Source organism: Triticum aestivum, chromosome 5D (genome assembly GCF_018294505.1).
Source record: "Triticum aestivum cultivar Chinese Spring chromosome 5D, IWGSC CS RefSeq v2.1, whole genome shotgun sequence".
Classification (NCBI taxonomy): domain Eukaryota; kingdom Viridiplantae; phylum Streptophyta; class Magnoliopsida; order Poales; family Poaceae; genus Triticum; species Triticum aestivum.
Genome location: NC_057808.1, coordinates 426628454 through 426646872, shown reverse-complemented (window position 1 = coordinate 426646872; position 18419 = coordinate 426628454). Strand labels below are relative to the sequence as shown.

The window sequence follows — 18419 nt, the reverse complement described above, 5'->3', positions numbered from 1 at the left end:
TTGCCCTAGCAAAGAGAGAGAGAGAGAGAGGAGGGTAGGGGAGAGGAGAGGCAGAGCCTTACGGTCGGCGGCGAGGGCAGGCTCTGGCTCGGGCGGCGGAGGTCCTGGGCAGGCTCGGGCGGCGGTGGTGAGCTCGAGGGAGGCGACGGTGAGGTCAACGACGGTCTCGGGCGGCGGCTGTGAGGTCGAGGGCGGCCTCGGGCGGCGGCAGTGTGGTCGAAGGTGGCCTCGGCGGTGGCGGTGTCGTCGAAGGCGGCCTCGGGCGGCGGCGGTGTGGTCGAAGGTGGCCTTGGGCGGCGGCGGTGTGGTCGAAGGCGGTGATGGAGCAGTTGGGGGAGAGGGGGGAGTGGAGGGGGAAGGACTTAGCGAAATTTTGAGCCCGCGCGGCTGGGGGTTAAGTCAAACTAGCAGTAGCGCTTTTTGCCGAAACGCGCTATAGCTAAGTTAGCTATAGCGTTTTCCAGCGAAACGCGCTACAACTATTCCTTTCTGTTTTATTTTTATTTTTCTTTTGTTTTCTTTACATTTTCTTTTTTTCATTTCTCCTTTTTCTATCTCTTTCATTTTCATTTACTTTTCTACTTATTTTTCTATTTATTTTCTTTTTTATAGCAGTAGCGCTCTACAGCATAAACGTGTTGCTACAAAGTTTTTAGCAGTAGCGTGCTTCTGGAAGAACCGCTACTACTATTCCTAGCCTACCGGCACCAGCGAGGGAATTATAGTAGTAGCGCTTTTCCGCGCAGACGTGCTACTTCTACAACAATGGTTGTAGCGTGCTTTTGTAACAAGCGCTACTAATAAGTAGCAATAGTGCCGTGTTTTGACCAGCGCTACTGCTATACCTCTTTGTATAAGGTTTTCCCTAGTAGTGTATACTCATGAAATAGGCAGGGGCATTTGTCAATCCGAATGACATAACTGTGTACTCATATAGCCCGTACCTTGTGGTGAAAGCTATCTTGGGTATATCCTGTTCTCGGATCTTCAACTGGTGGTATCCTGATCGGAGATCGATTTTGGAAAATACTTTAGCTCCTTGCAGCTGGTCAAACAAATCATTGATCATCGGTAGTGGGTACTTGTTCTTGATGGTCACTTCATTCAATGCATGATAATCAACAACCATTCTCAAAGATCCATCCTTCTTCTCAACCAAGAGCACTGGGGCTCCCCACGGGGATGAACTTCGCCGAATGTAACCTTTCTCCAATAACTCCTTAATCTGCTTCTTAATTTCCTCCAGATCATTTGCGGGCATCCGGTATGGTCTATTTGATATTGGTCTGGTGCCTGGCAACAGCTCTATCAAAAACTCTATATCCCGATTTGGTGGCATGCCCGGTAATTCCTCTGGAAATACATCCGGGTAATCCTTCACAACAGGCACTTCCTCCTGCACAACTCCTGAGAGGGAATTTACTTGGGTTCTCCTTGGCGCATGCCGTGACACATACTTAATCCGTTTACCCTCTGGGGTGGCGAGCAGAATTGACTTACTGGCGCAATCAATGTTCCCTCCATACATCGATAGCCAATCCATGCCTAGTATCACATCCAATCCTTGTGACTCCAGAATTATTAGGTCTGAGGGGAAAACGTGCCTACCTATGGTCAATGGTATCTGAAAACATCCTTGGCATGCCATATACTCTGCCCTTGGCGAGCTTACTAGCATAGGTGTCTTAAGAACTTTGGTGGGCAACTTATACTTATCCACAAACCCCTTCGAAATGTATGAATGCGATGCACCAGTATCGAAAAGAACGATTGCAGTAAATGACTTAACGAAAAACTTACCTATAATTGGGCTCAGTAACTGGCGTGAATGTCCTTCCTGGAACATGAACTCGAATCATCCAACGCTCCTCTTCTGGTAAAGTGGCGGTGTAGGTCCCGGTGAAGCTTGGTATTCCGATGTTCAGGTATCTAGTGACTTCCTTCAAGTGTCGTCCAAATGGTGTGTCTTCATCTGGTTGAGCAAACTTGTTCCTCGGGTCCGTCATCTATAGAGTGGAAAATGGAGAGGAGTCAGAAATGAGTAGAGAAGAGTGACCTATGGCTTATCTTACTGGTCGTGTCCTACAATCAGCGTGTGCTCTGATACCATCTTGTAGCGATCCAACCTCAAACGGTCAAATCTCTGTGCATAAGTGTCATCCCTAGATCGGTAATGCTGACACACAAAGTACTTGAAGGATTTATAACAGAGTGCAATCACACACTTATTACATCGAACGTCTCAAAAGAGAAATTATTACAATAATATGGCTTAAGGCCATCTAAATAAAATAACTGCGGAAGCATCGATGGTAAATGAGTCCATCAACTCCAACAGCATAGCTGAGTGCACGACAACGACCTAGCGCACCTTACTCTTCATCTGAAAAGTCTGCAACATAATACGTTGTAGTCCGAAACGGGTCAGCACATGGAATATGCTGGCAAAATAACACTGTAGAGCAATGAACAAGGTAAATGCTAACACTACATGCATATATGGCTGGTGGAGGCTCTATGGTTATCATGTTTTTGCGAAAAGCCAATTTTTCCCTACTGCAAAGGAATACATTTTATTTAACTACAAAGTTGGTTGATAAACATTAATGGAAACCCCATCTCAATCCCAATTAAATAGTAATTAACAACCCAACAAAATAACTTAGAGTGTTGAGATCACATCAATAATTCAAGAACCAGATACTCAAGATGTCCATAACCGGGGACACGGCTAACCATGATTAGTTTGTACACTCTACAGAGGTTTGCGCACTTTTCCCCACAAGACTCGATCTCCTCCGTTGTATTTCTCGCACTGCATGATGTTTGAGAAACGAATGACTAAGACATAGTCTTTCCGAAGAGGTCCCCTTAACCGATAGATAGGCCGGTACACCTACAATCCCCTACATCTGCTAGCCCATCATGGAAAGGATTCCCACAACTTACTCAACTTTGCCAGAGCTCATAATGGCTTGTGGCTGCACACGGAAGTTTCTAGCATGAATAATCTTATGATCCCTTTGAGCCTGGGTGGCGAACCATAGGATGATCACACGGATTCCCCAGGATCTCCTTGGACAACACTGCATTCCCCAGGTGCCCACCAACAATCCACCCAGATGTGTGTTAAAGTAGCCACCTTAAATAATCCCTTAGTTCACAATAGTCTCTCACATCTGTCATGAATCACTCAAACCAATCCACGTCTACGAGCATAGCATAGCGGTATAAGCATAACGTAGAAGTAACTCCCAGGGTTTGAATTAAAAGACAATAGGTACTACCTCAATCTACTTCCCAAACCCACATGTTAATCAGATCCTACTCAGGAAATGTTTGAGGGTTGAAACTAATGCATAAAAACTGGGTAATAAAGGGATATGATCAAAGTGTTACTTGCCTTGCTGACGATCCGCAAGCCCTAGAGACTCGTAGTAGCACGCTTCGCACTCCGGAAATTCTATCGCAAACAAACAATAGCATGCATAAGCACTCAAGCATAGATGCAAGGGTAAAACTCAGATGAGAAAGTCCAAATTGAAAGTTCAACTGAATAACTTCGATTTGCAAAAAGAGTCAATCAAATCGGAGCTACGAAACTCAACCTATGATCAAAAGAAGTTCGAATTCAAATCTGCTTGAAACCAAATTTTAAATTGTCAAAACCATGTTCAAGTTGATTAACTGGAAAGAGGGGTACGAGACAAAGATTTTGGCGTTGGTTTCACTGGATTTGGACGAACGGTTAAAAGGTTGCGAGGGTTTGAAGATCAGGGGCTAATCTGTGATAAAAATAATCGCGGATAGGTCCCTGGCGTAAAAAACAGAAAAAGAAAAATATATCCGACGAACATCTGCTAACAAAGACAAACGAACGAATTCATTTGTTATAAGAACTAAATGAACGAACGTTCGCAGAATAGATCTAACCGAAGAAAAACCGAGAAAAACTGATATAAAAAAACCTAGTTAGATCTAGGGTTTACCGAAATAAACCGACAAAAACCGGTCGGCGGCGGCGGATCCGAACGGCGGCTGGGCGGCGTGGTCAACGGTGAGGCGACGGGGCGGCGTCGGGCGGCGGCGGTGGCGGTGGGCAGCTGCGGCGGCTCGGGACAGGATGGAGAGGGGCGGCGGCTACTTATAGGAGGGGGGCGGCCTCGGCTTGCAGGAGGGGGCGCGGGCGGCGGTGTCCGGGCGGGACACGGCAGCATGCGGCGGCACGGCTCGGGACTCTGTCCCGAGTCGGAGAGGGAGGCGGCGGCGCGCTGGGCCGTTCTGCTCGGCTGGGCCGTTGGCCCAGTCGGGCGAAACTTTTGTTTTAAATAATTCCACCGAAGAAAAATCCTAATAAAATATTTTTTTTTTCTAAAAATGCCAAAAAGAATTTTCGCCGTCTAAATGAAATATTTAGAAGAGAGTGAACATTTTTCTTGCCTAAAAATGCAATTTTGAAAAATGCATATTTTTTCCAATTCAAATAAAATCTCGAATAAAATCCAAATAAAATATTTATTTGATAATAACATTTTCCCCCCAGTATTCCCCTCTTATTTTGGAGAAGTCATTTTATCTCCTCTCGTTTATTTTAATATCGGAAATATTTCGGAGAGAAAAATTATTAAAACCAAAATGATCCTCTTTTCAAATTTGAGAAATTTAAATATGAAAATTATGAAATCCCCAACTCTCTCCGTGGGTCCTTGAGTTGCTTAAGATTTCTAGGATCACAACCAAAATGCAACTAAAATAAGATATGCACATGATGATCTATGTATAACATCCAAATTGAAAATTGGGATGTTACATATTATCTAGGAGTTTGGTAGCTTCTCCTAAAGTGATTTCCATAAAAGTACCTCCCGCGGCCGAATCTAAAAGATTTCTAGAAGCAAAATTCAATCCGGCATAAAATTTTTGTATAATCATCCATAGAATCAAACCATGTGTAGGGCAATTACGAATCATTAATTTCGCCCTCTCCCAAGCTTGTGCAACATGCTCATGATCAAGTTGCTTAAAATTCATAATATCGTTTCTAAGAGAGATGATCTTAGCGGGAGGAAAATACTTAGAGATAAAAGCATCTTTGCACTTATTCCATGAATCAATACTATTTTTAGGCAAAGAAGAGAACCAAATTTTAGCACGGTCTCTAAGAGAAAACGAAAATAGTTTCAATTTAACAATATCATTGTCCACATCTTTCTTCTTTTGCATATCGCACAAATCAACAAAGTTGTTTAGATGGGTAGCGGCATCTTCTCTAGGAAGGCCAGCAAATTGATCTTTCATGACAAGATTCAACAAAGCAGCATTAATTTCACAAGATTCAACATCGATAATAGGAGCAATCGGAGTGCTAATAAAATCATTGTTGTTGGTATGGGGAAAGTCACACAATTTAGTATTGTCTTGAGCCATCGCGACCAACAATCAATCCAACACATAAGCACAGAAGAAGCAAGCGAAAAGAGACGAACAAAAAAGGGTGAATAAAACGACAAAGGTGAAGTGGGGGAGAGGAAAACGAGAGGCAAATGGCAAATAATATAATGCGAGGGATAAGAGCTTGTGATGGGTACTTGGTATGTCTTGACTTGAGCGTAGATCTCCCCGGCAACGGCGCCAGAAATCCTTCTTGCTACCTCTTGAGCATGCGTTGGTTTTCCCTTGAAGAGGAAAGGGTGATGCAGCAAAGTAGCGTAAGTATTTCCCTCAGTTTTTGAGAACCAAGGTATCAATCCAGTAGGAGACTACACGCAAATCGCCTAGTACCCGCACAAACAATCAAGAACCTTGCAACCAACGTGATAAAGGGGTTGTCAATCCCTTCACGGCCACTTGCAAAAGTGAGATCTGATAAAGATAATAAGATAAATATTTTTGGTATTTTTGTTGTATAGATTGAAAAGTAAAGATTGCAAAATAAATAGTAAACTAGAATTATAGATCAGAAACTTATATGATCTAAAGTAGACTCGGGGGCCATAGGTTTCACTAGTGGCTTCTCTCATGATAGCATATATTATGGTGGGTGAACAAATTACTGCCGAGCCATTGATAGAAAAGCGCAGAGTTATGAGAGTATCTAGGCATGATCATGAACATAGGCATCACGTCCATGCCAAGTAGACCGAAACGATTCTGCATCTACTACTATTACTCCACACATCGACCGCTATCGAACATGCATCTAGAGTATTAAGTTCATAAGAACAGAGTAACGCATTAGGCAAGATGACATGAAGTAGAGGGATAAACTCAAGCAATATGATATAAACCCCATCATTTGATCCTCGATGGCAACAATACAATACGTGTCGGTTCCCTTTCTCTCACTGGGATCGAGCATCGCAAGATTGAAGCCAAAGCTAAGCACTTCTCCCATTGCAAGAAAGATCAATCTAGTAGGCTAAACTAAACCGATAATTCGAAGAGACTTGCAAAGATATCAAATCATGCATATAAGAATTCAGAGAAGAATCAAATATTGTTCATAGATAATCTTGAACATAAACCCACAATTCATCGTATCTCGACAAACACACCGCAAAAAGTATTACATCGAATAAATCTCCAAGAACATCGAGGAGAACTTTGTATTGAGAACCAAAGAGAGAGAAGAAGCCATCTAGCTAATAACTATGGACCCGAAGGTCTGTGGTAAACTACTCACACATCATCGGAGAGGCTATGGTGTTGATGTAGAAGCCCTCCGTGATCGAATCCCCCTCTGGCAGATTGCCGGAAAAGGCCCCAAGATGGGATCTCACGGGTACAGAAGGTTGCGGCGGTGGAAAAGTGGTTTCGTGGCTCCCCTGGATGTTTTCAGGGTATAAGAGTATATATAGGCGAAAGAAGTAGGCCGGTGGAGCTACGAGGGGCCCACGAGGGTGGGGGTTCGCCTACCCCCCTGGGCGCGCCCTCCTGCCTCGTGGCCGCCTCGTTGCATCTGTGACTTCCACTCCAGGTCTCCTGGATTGCTTTTGTTCTAAGAAAGATCCTCGTGAAGGTTTCGTTCCGTTTGGATTCCGTTTGATATTCCTTTTCTGCAAAACACTCAAATAGGCAAAAAACATCAACTGGCAGTGGGCCTCCGGTTAATAGGTTAGTCCCAAAAAATAATATAAAATAGCATATTAAAGCCCATTAAACATCCAAAACAGATAATATAATAGCATGGAACAATAAAAAATTATAGATACGTTGGAGATGTATCAAATGACACCGAAAGTATATAACGGAGGCATGGACAAATGCAGGAAGAATGTGTACCTGGGGCATCGTCGCCGACCAACCATCAATGTCAAAAGAAAGGCAAGCATTTCAAAGGCGAGGAAGATCACTGGAAGAAGCCCGCCATCCATACCGGTGATCACATACTTGCTATGGTCAATGATTTACAAGTAGTCTTTGGAAAGGGTCCCGGCGGACTATCTGTTCCAAATGACGCTGAGGGACGCGCACCCATGTGGAAGAAGAAATCTATATTTTGGGACCTACCCTAATGGAAAGACCTAGAGGTCCGCTCTTCAATCGACGTGATGCACGTGACGAAGAATCTTTGCGTGAACCTGCTAGGCTTCTTGGGCGTGTATGGGAAGACAAAAGATACAACGGAGGCATGGGAGGACCAGCAACGTGTGCACGAAAAATACGGCATGCCTCCAAAGCAGTATGAAGGTCCTGCCAGCTACGCTCTTACCAAAGAAGAGAAGGAAATCTTATTTGAATGCCTGCTCAGTATGAAGGTCCCGTCTGGCTTCTCGTCGAATATAAAGGGAATAATAAATATGCCAGAGAAAAAGTTCCAGAACCTAAAGTCTCATGACTGCCATGTGATTATGACACAACTTCTTCCGATTGCATTGAGGGGGCTTCTACCAGAAAACGTTCGATTAGCCATTGTGAAGCTATGTTCATTCCTCAATGCAATCTCTCAGAAGGTGATCGATCCAGAAATCCTACCAAGGTTAAGGAGTGCTGTGGCGCAATGTCTTGTCAGTTTCGAGCTGGTGTTCCCACCATCCTTCTTCAATATCATGATGCACGTCCTAGTTCATCTAGTCGACGAGATTGTCGTTCTGGGCCCTATATTTCTACAAAATATGTTCCCCGTTGAGAGGTTCATGGGAGTCCTAAAGAAATATGTCTGTAACTGCGCTAGGCCAGAAGGAAGCATCTCCATGGGCCATCAAACAGAGGATTCATTGGCTTTTGTGTTGACTTCGTTCCGGACCTTAAGAAGATTGGTCTCCCTCAATCGCGGTATGAGGGGAGACTAACTGGAAAAGGCACGCTAGGACGGGACTCAATAATATGTAGGGACGGGCATTCTTGGTCTCAAGAACACTACACAGTTCTATAGAACTCTACCTTGGTGACCCCGTATGTCGATGAACACAAGAACATTCTGCGTTCCACACACCCGGAGTAGTGTGACGACTGGATTACATGTGAACACATCAGGACTTTCGGCAGTTGGTTGCAGACACGTCTCAGGGGTGACAACACTGTTTCTGATGAGCTGTGCTCGTTGGCCAGGGGACCATCTTCGACTGTATTATTGATTTACAAAGGGTACAAGATAAATGGGAGTACATTTTACACGATCGCCCAAGATCAAAAGAGCACCAACCAAAACTGCGGTGTCCGCTTTGATGCAGCAACCAAGAGGGGAAAGGACACATATTATGGTTACATAGTGGACATATGGGAACTTGACTACGGACATGATTTTAAGGTCCCTTTGTTTCAGTGCAAATGGGTCAATCTAACAGGAGACGGGGTACAGGTAGACCCACAGTACGGATTGACAACAGTGGATCTGAACAATCTTGGGTACACAGACGAACCATTCGTCCTAGACAATGATGTGGCGCAGGTTTTCTATGTGAAGGACATGTCTACCAAACCGAGAAAAAGAAAAGATAAGGAAGCGAATATATCATACGATGAGCCAAAGCGCCACATAGTTCTTTCAGGAAAAAGAGACATCATGGGATTGGAGGACAAGACAGACATTTCTGATGATTATGAAAAGTTTCATGAAATCCCTCCCTTCAAAGTCAAGGCTGACCCAAGCACCCTGTTAAACGATGAAGATTATCCATGGTTATGGCGCAATAAGCAAATGACACAAGCGAAGAAAAAGTGAAGACTTTCTCTCCACAACTATTATGATGATGCCTTTGATCTAGAATATCACCACAGTTACATGTGAAGAAATGAAATGCCTTTTGTAACAAATGAGTTTCCGTATGGAACCCTGATACTTCGAAAGAGATTGTCCGTTTTGTACACGAAGTGCATCCAGTTTTTGCCGTAACCCTCTCAACTTTTCAGCACATGCTATGTGGGTGAAATGATGATACCATGCCAACTTTCAACCTTTTCAGAGTTCATTTGTTGTGCTTTTCAATTTCAGGGTCATTTAGCTTAAAAAACAGTAAATGCATGAAAAATACCAAATGAAGTCAGAAAGGGTTCAAAATTGATGATATGGCTTTGAATGGTGCATTTTGAACACACAAAAAGTCTGGAGTTCAAATAAGTTCAAAAAAAATGAAATCCCTTTGTAACAGATGAGTTTTCGTCAGAAAGGGTAGGCAAGTACTTCCTGCAATTAGAGAGGTGCTCAGCACCTCTGCCGCAACGCAGCTTGTAAACAGGTGCTGAGGTCTCTCAGCTAGCGAGGTGGGACTAAACTCCCACCACACCACCGCTGTGCCACCCTTTCGTCCCGGTTGGTGGCACCAACCGGGACCAATGCCCACCTTTGGTCCCGGTTGGTGGCAAAAACCGTCCCGGTTTGTGCCACCAACCGGGACCAAAGGTCTCTGCTTCCCGCCCTTTGGGCTGCTGAAAAGAGACCTTTGGTCCCGGTTGGTGGCACGAACCGGGACCAAAGGGGGGCATTCGTCCTGGTTGGTGCCACGAACCGGGACCAATGCTCTGTGTATATAAGCAAACACTTGTGAAAATTTTCATTCTCACCTCGCAGTTGCCCCCGACAACGCCGACGACATCGACGCTGCCAGGCTACCCCGACGCCGTCCGCCACCCCTGCCGTCGCCCGTGCGTCGCCGTCATCGTTGCCGTCGCCGACGTCGTCCCCGAGCCCGCGCCCCCTGCCCCGCCCCCGAGCGCGCCGGCCTTGCCCCGACCAACCCCCACCGTTGCTGTCGCCGTGCCCTCGCCGCCCCCGCGCTGTCGCCCTTGCCGTCCACCCCCGCTGTGAGCCGCCGCCCCAGCTCTCTGTGATGATTTTATGCGATTTTTTATGTGATTATTTTTTGTTCATATATATAATGTATATATGTATGTGGATATATGTATGGATAGATGTGGCTATGTATGTATGGATATAATGTTCATATATGTATTAATTTTTTTATTTAGGTGTTAGTAGATATCGATTTTAGATTAGTGCATTTTAGGTTAGTTGATTTAGTGCATTTTAGGTTAGTTGATTTAGTGCATTTTAGGTTAGTTGTACTGTTAGTGCATTTTAGGTTAGTAGATTTCAGGTTAGTGGAGAGGAAAAAGGAAAATAAGGAAAAAGAAGAAAAGAGGAAGAAGGAAGAAGGAAGAAGAAGAAAAAGAAGGAGAGGAAAAAGGGAAATAAGAAGAGGAAGAAGAAGAGGAAGAAGAAGAGGAAGAAGGAGAAGAAGAAGAAAGAAGAATAGGAGAGGAAGAAGAGGAGAAAAAAATAAGAAGAGGAAGAAGAAGAAAAAGAAAGAGGAGAAGAAGAAGGAATAGAGAAAAAAAGAGAAGAGGAAGAAGGAATAGAGGAGAAGAAGAAGGAATTTTCTTCTCCTCTTTTTTTCTTCTTCTTTGTTTTGTTCTTCTCCTCTATTCCTTCTACTTCTCCTCTTTTTTTCTTCTGCTTCCTCTTCTTATTTTTTATCGGGAACGAGGGTGTCGAGGATCGCCGAGCGGTCAAGGGTCGGGAACTAGGGTAGAGGGTCGAGGGTTGCCGAGGCGTCGAGGGTCGTCGAGGGCTCGAGGATCGCCGAGGGGTCGAGAGGGGGACGTCGATCAACCCCCTCTCACTCGACCAACTCTCGAGGAAACCCAAACCCTAGAAAAAAAACATTGTCGATCTCCTACCCCCTCCCGTCCCTACCGGACAAACTCTCTCGAGATTTATAAGAGATTTATCAAGAATGCCCCCATTATGGATGTGCATAATTAAGTTGATCCATATTTTTCCTGATCTCATCTATACTTCTATATGTGCACGTTCTCTTGTGTCAAAGTATTGAAGAAATCCATGGTTTCATAATTAGCCGGAAGTAACAGGCGCATGATGGTATGAAGCTCTCCAAAGTTATTTTGTAAAGGGGTCCTGATAGGATAATTCCCTTTTTGGTACGAAGTTCAGCAAAGGCCTTCCAAATAGCGATATTCAAAAGGCTCATGCTGAACTTCGTACCAAAAAGCGAATTATCCTATCAGGACTCCGTTCCAAAATAACTTTGGAGAGCTTCATACCATCATGCGCCTGTTACTTCTGGCTAATGATGAAGCCATGGTTTTTGTGAATCCTTTGACACTAGACAACGTGACATATAGAAGGGTAGATGAGATCAGGAAAAATAGGGACCATTTTCTGCACATCCAGAATGGCGCCATTTTGTTAAATCCCTTGTTTGACATTCATGAGAGAGGCGGTCCGGACGTCGGACATTCATGAGAGAGGCGGTCCGGGCCAAACCTTAGAAGCGTTGCCGAGGCCACCCCAAACCCTAGAAGCGCCGAGGCCATCCAAAATTACCAAGTTAAAAGAGCGTTGTCGAGGCCACCCCAAATCCTAGAAGCGTTGTCGAGGCCACCCCAAACCGTAGAAGTGTTGTTGAGGCCACCCCAAACCATGCAAGCGTCGAGGCCACTAATTAATATTCCTTGTTGTGATTAGCTAGCTAGGTCTATGTTTGCCACTAATATATCCATCTCTCATGTTTATATATTAATTGCCATGTTGTAATATTTGCAGAAACTATGGAGCAAAGAGACTTGGAAACAGAACAGTTGTTGGGGGACATAATCCTCAGCGGAGGTGATGTCTTGTCGTATCTCAACGACACCGATGGTCTGGAAGGAGAGGGTGAAGGCTCCGGTGATTGGACAATGGAGGTGGAAGGACATGATCATGATGGCTCCGGTGACCGAATGCCGGTGGAAGGAGACTGTGATGACGGCTCCGGTGACCGAACGGAGGAGGGAGCTGTTGCAAAGTCCGGTGAGGTATATATATTAATTAAGCCTGCGCTGCCTAGCTAATTGATGCATTAATTGTTTTAGTATGTACATATATTAACTCTTCTTTCTTCTTTTATAGCCCTCCGGATCGAGCCAAACTTTCGTAACGAGACGAGGCCCGAAGAAAAGGTTGCGCTAGGATGAAAGGTTCACGATCACAGCAATCTCGGACGAAGGCCAACCGATTGAACCCAGGCGAACCAAGGAAGCATTTTCTGCTCAGTGCGGGGCTATTGTTAGGTACATGATCCCGATCAGCATCCAGCAATGGAATAAGCCTAAGAACGAAGACCCTCAAGTTCCTTATGTCAATGATATATAGAAAGATGATCTTTGGACCTCGCTGAAGGCAAATTTCACCCTACCGCCAAAGGAGGATCTGAATAAGCCAGTTATAGAGCCATTGGTCAAGGCGTGTGCTCTTAAGAAGATGGCAGATCTATTCAGGAGGCGGAAGAATGAGTTGAAATCAACGTTTGTCGACAAAGGGAAGACTCCAGAATTCACTGGCCGATTTGAGAAGATAAGAGATCACTGGCCCACATTTGTGGCCTACAAGACATCGGACAAGAGTAAGAAGATGTCAGAGACAAATAAGATAAATGCTGCAAAGAAGCAGTTTCACCATCGCACGGGGTCAGGTGGCTACCTCAAAGCCCGGTCGTTATGGACAAAGCTGAGAATGACCTGATTGCTAAAGGGGTCAAACTAGAGACATTGAACTGGCCAGACCGTTCAAGGACTTGGTTCTTCGGGGTTGGGGGAACCTTGGACCCTAAAACAGGGAAGTGCGTTTGGACGGACGAGCAACTTGCAATACTCGTCAAGAAGCTTCAGAAGTGTATTGCCGCAGCGCAGCAAGGGACGTTCATTCCCGACAGAGAGAATGACGAGCTGACCGAGGCCCTCGGGAATCTTGAGCACCCTGTACGAACACAAGGCACGCCGGGCTCTGTTGCGTGGAAGGTTGGGTTTCCCGGCGCAGGCGGTTACAAAACCCGGGAGAGGAAGAGGAAACAGGAGCCGAGTGAAATGCAGAAGCTGAATGCAAGAGTACAAAAGCTAGAGGAACAAGTTGAGAGCCAGCGAGCTGCCGGAGCTACCCCAGAAGCTACCCCGCCATCTCAGCGGAGAAGCAGCGTGGCTTCCACCGAGCTCGTTTGGCAGCCTGACTTCACGGCTCCTAGCTACCCCGTGGATGCTATCACGGAGGATCAACATTGCCAGCTTATGACGCAATGGCAGAACCTCAAAGTCAAGGCGGATGTCGGCTCTATTGCACCTCCTCAACCCGACGGAAGTTTTCACCGCCGTCTGATTCCACATGGCTATGCTGTTGTGATGGTGGATGAAGTAACAGAGGGATTTGAGGAGCTCGAGCTTGACCACCCTACAGGTGAAGGGGAGACTCAGCTGGGTCTTGCTCTGAAGACTCCATGTCTATGGTGGAAGGAGTACATCAAGCTTTCGAACTGGACGCCTCCACCTCCTCCACCTCCTCCAGCGAGTCAGGGCACTCCGCCTCCTCCTCCTTCGGCGAGTGATCAGGGCACTCCGCCTCCTTCTCCGGCTGCTCCGGCGCGTGAGGCCACTCCGCCTCCTCCGGCGCGTCCGAGCAGTCCGCCTCCTCCTCCGCCTCGTCAGCAATGGCGGAAGACAGATGCCACCGCTCCGGCTCCTCCGGCGCGTCGGAGCACTCCGCCTCCTTCTCCGCCTCGTAAGCAACGACGAAAGAGAGACGCCGCCGCCTTGACGGCTAGCAGTACAGCCAGAGGCGGGAGGCAATACAGATACGGTCCATCTCTCAAGACTCTGGAAAAGTTAACATACGAGAGGACCGTGGAGGAAAACACGGAGATCTGTCAAGCCCAAGTGAGGGACTTTTTTGCAAAGAAACCTCCACCTCCGAAGGAGACGATAGATCCGGTGAAATTGAAGCACACTATCGATGCCCTAAAGCGACCACCACTGCCTTCGCCGGATGAAAACTATGTCCGCGCTCTTAAAAATACATATGAAGATGCGCAGCGGTCGGGAACTACTTCCAGTGATAAAAGGTTAGAAGAACGAAGAAGTGGGAAAAAATTCCCCAGCTCGGCGAACAGGCGAACCAATCGTGCCCCCCGCTCAAGGTGTCTAGCGATATCGTCGCTAATCTGCCGGGGATGGTGCCCGGTACCAATCCGGCTGATTACCTGAGCGATGATGTACACTTTGATACAATGGAGGTGGATGAATTCAGATACCAGTACGGGCAGCCTCTCGTCAAACCTGATCATCCTCCTCTAACAACGATGATGCGAAGATTCCATGAATGGTACCTGAAAACCTGCAGTGACTCTGGGAATGATGTTTTGACGATGAGAATTAAAGAGGAGCACGACCTCGTTGGAACTGGTCTGTTTTCTGTTGCATTTGAGGAGTTATTCCAGTTATACAATAAAAAGGCCCTCGACAAAACACTCATGACTTGCTACTGTTTGTAAGTACTACTTCTGTAATTAAGTCTCTCTCTATATATATAGCTCAGCTCTTTCATTGCATGTATATAATTATCCTCACTATTATGCAGATTGGGTTCATTAACCCAGATATCATATATGAATGGACTGTTAAACACAATGTCACAGAAACCGAGGACAACTTGCTACAATCGTTGCTTAAAAATCAAAACAAAGATAAAATACTCTTTCCTTACAATTTCAAGTGAGTGTTAATGTCTTATGCATATTCGGTTTCCCTTACTATTACTCGAGGTTATAGTAATGTAACTGATGAGTTATGCATGCGTGCGCAGCTTCCACTTTTTTGTGCTAGAGATCCAGCTTGAGAAGGGAGTAGTAACCATCTTAGACTCGAGACGAAAAGATCCCCAGGATTATGCAAACATGACTGCAATGCTCCAGAAGTAAGTTCAATCGATCATTATCGCACCATATCGGCAACTTTGTTCATTTGATCCTGATATCAAATGATTATTTTCTTTGTCTGGCAGGGTTTGGAAAGAGTTCACCGTAATTGTTCCGGCACTGCCGAAGAAGCTGCGATTTACACACCCGAAAGTAAGTACTACTACCTAGTTCCGCGCATCTCCCATTGATTCTAGTTTCATCAATAACATTTATAATGCTTGATTATCAGTTTGATTGAACTCTATTTCTCGTAAAGTGGTTGTGGTAGGAAGCCGGGAATGATTTTTATGGATACTACGTTTGCGAGTACATCTACAACGCGACGATCTCTAAGCGGGGCTACTCTGAAAAACAATATGATGTGCGTAAGCAAAAATATTCACAATTTTATTTTATTACCATCATTTGTGTTGAGTTTCATTCATATACATGTATTGACCCCCTTCTTCAAATTAGGTTTGGCAGATGCAGGATGAACTCCTACCACATGATCGCATAAAAGCAATTCAAGAGGAATTGGCGGAATTCTTTCTGGACCACGTCATCAATAAAGCCAGAGAAAACCATGTGGAAATTGAGATAGACATGAGATGTTAGGGATTGCAAGAGATCTTATATTGTATATATGTACCTAGTAGTGTCGGATATATATACGAAAACTTGTTGTTCGACCAATCTCTCGGAGAAAGAGAGGTCACTCCTTTCTGTATATGTTCATGACGATCATGTAATTAATGATTCCTTCATTTGCTTACTAGCTAGCGTGTCGAGTTCTCTCTATACGTATAGTGGCTAGCGTCGACCAAGCACGGAGATAAGAGAGGACACTTCTCTCTATTAGCTAGCTAACACCCTAAATTAACCCCCCAAAACCCCCTAAACCGACCCCCTTTCAAAAAAAAACCTCAGCTCCTGCCAACTGCTGACGCGTGGATGCCTTTTGGTCCCGGTTGGTGTTACCAACCGGGACTAAAGGTCCTCCTGCCTAGGCACCCCGTAGCGGCCACGTGGAGCCCCTTTTGTCCCGGTTCGTAAGCGAACCGGGACTAAAGGGTTTGGGCTTTAGTCCCGACCCTTTTGTCCCGGTTCCAGAACCGGGACTAAAGGCCCTCTGAAACTGGGACAAATGGGTTGTTTTCTACTAGTGGATGGCCCCCAACAAGACAGTGGGCGCTAGTGAGGGGAGGGCAGGGTGACGAGACTAGTGTGGTAGCGTCGCCGGCCGCAGATGACGAAGGTAGGTGGTTCGGCTGGTGGCCCGTGGGGCGGTTTGGGGAAGAAGAGGAAGAGGAAAGGAAGGAGGTTGAAGAAGGGCATCTGGTTATTCGTTTTTCAACCGACGGCTTAGAACAAATCGGCTGACCCAAATTTTATTTTCAGTCACTTGACCCTAGTGAGTCCCTAAAGTTAAGCACTCCCTTCATTTCCTTATTTCCACTTGGACACTTTGTGTTTGCACTGCTCGTTCCACCATGATGCCCTACTACTATGGGGGGCGTTTTAAATAAAACACAAATTTACAAACACATACAGTATGAAATTTACCATACTCAGCACACCACGACGGACCCAGCAACAAATGAATCTTCTAATCGTGCGGGGCCGACCCTCGCAACCCCATGAAGCACGACACGACACGCCGTCGGCTTCACGCGGCGCCGTCGACCCGGGCCTTGGTGACGCCGGCGCAGGCGTCGACGAAGTCGCCGTCGATGAAGTCGGTGGACAGGACCTGCAGCTTGCCGCCGAGGCCCCTGGCGAAGGCCTGGGCGATGAAGAAGCGCGCGAAGCGGTGGATGCGCCGCGTGACCGGCTCGACGAGCAGCACCGGGTTGTCGGTCTGCGGCGTCAGCGTGTTCTCCACCCGGTACAGGTGCCTCCAGGCGGCCGCCGGGTCGGGCTGCTGCGCGAGGGACGCGAGGTTGCCGTCGAACTTCTTCTCCGGCAGGTCCGTGTTGATCCAGTTGTCCCTCAGGTACCCGGCGCTCCACAGCGGCCCGCCGCGCGCCGGCGCCGGCGAGTTGCGCGGCTTCCACACGCAGATCACCCGCCGCGGCAGCAGCTCGGCTATGGTCTTGCGGAACACGGCGTCGTCCTGCGGGATCAGGTGCTCGCCCAGCCGCTCCACGAGGTACTTGGCGAACTCCGGCGGGTCCTCGTGGCCGAACTCGGTGCGCACCTCGAGGACGAGCACCTCGGCCGCGGTCTCGGACAGGAAGCGCCGCACGTCGTCGATGACGACGTCGACGGTGTAGCTCGCCACGAGCGGGCCGTGGCAGACGCGGCGGTCCTTCTGAACGCGGACGTCGAGGAGGCGGCAGCCCGTGGCGAGCTGGTCGTAGACGGAGAGCGACTGGCACTGCGCGAAGGGGCGGGTGACGAAGGGCACGCCGATCTCGGCGGTGGCGGAGTTGTGGGTGCCCGGCCACACCACCTGGTGCACGCGCAGCCGCTCCGGCCCCAGCTCCGCCATCCACGTCCTGCGGTCCGCCGGGCGGTGCCCCGACCCCGGGAAGTCCTGGCCCGAGGCCGACTGGCGCCTGCTCAGCGCCTGCTGCTGGCTCGCCACGTCCTTGACGCGGTTGACCTGCCCCGAGAAGAAGGCGCCTATGGCGGCCATCCTAGCTATGAAAAGAAGAGCTGGCTAGCTCCGACCTTGACGTTCGTTGCGAGCTCGAGATCACTGTGTCACCGGTGCACTTGACGACGAGCTACAAGCTGTGGAGATATATTATGGTTGATGGTTTGATGTGTTGTGAGCTCGGAATCGGATGGATCGGGGCCTGGCGAGGAGGAGGAAGCGAGGCGTGTTGTTTGTTGGCCGGACCGACTGGCGTTCGCTTCTGGCACGGTTGACCTGGCTAGCTCTGATCTCGACAGATTGTATTGTGTATATACTACGGAGTAGGTCGTTGTGATCGCCGAGGCCGAGCTGGATGTGGATTGGTGGCGCGAAAACACGAGCTTAGCTATGGATGGGCCTGGACATGCCCTACCTCGGAGATGTACATATATATACTTATATGGTTGATCAACTTTGTTTGAGCTCTAGCTAGCACCCACATTGCAAACGTGCGTGGTCAACAACCTTCTTAATTTCATAGTAGCACATGATTTCTTTTTGTTAGATGGATGGAGGAGGACTCGAGGCAACTTCTTTCCATTTGTTAGTTGGTCTGACCGGCGTTAGGTAGATGCTGTGCTACTGGCAGGACGGCCGAACACCATTCTTTTTGC

General features: G+C 47.1%; 1 protein-coding gene across 1 annotated transcript; it reads right to left on the bottom strand.

Moving 5' to 3' along the window:
- Positions 1–16510: 16510 nt before the first annotated feature.
- Positions 16511–18156, bottom strand: LOC123125272 (uncharacterized). The gene has a single exon (XM_044545791.1). The coding sequence runs from the start codon at positions 17800–17802 to the stop codon at positions 16831–16833; it is 972 nt and encodes a 323-aa protein (XP_044401726.1). The 5' UTR covers positions 17803–18156; the 3' UTR covers positions 16511–16830.
- Positions 18157–18419: the final 263 nt, after the last annotated feature.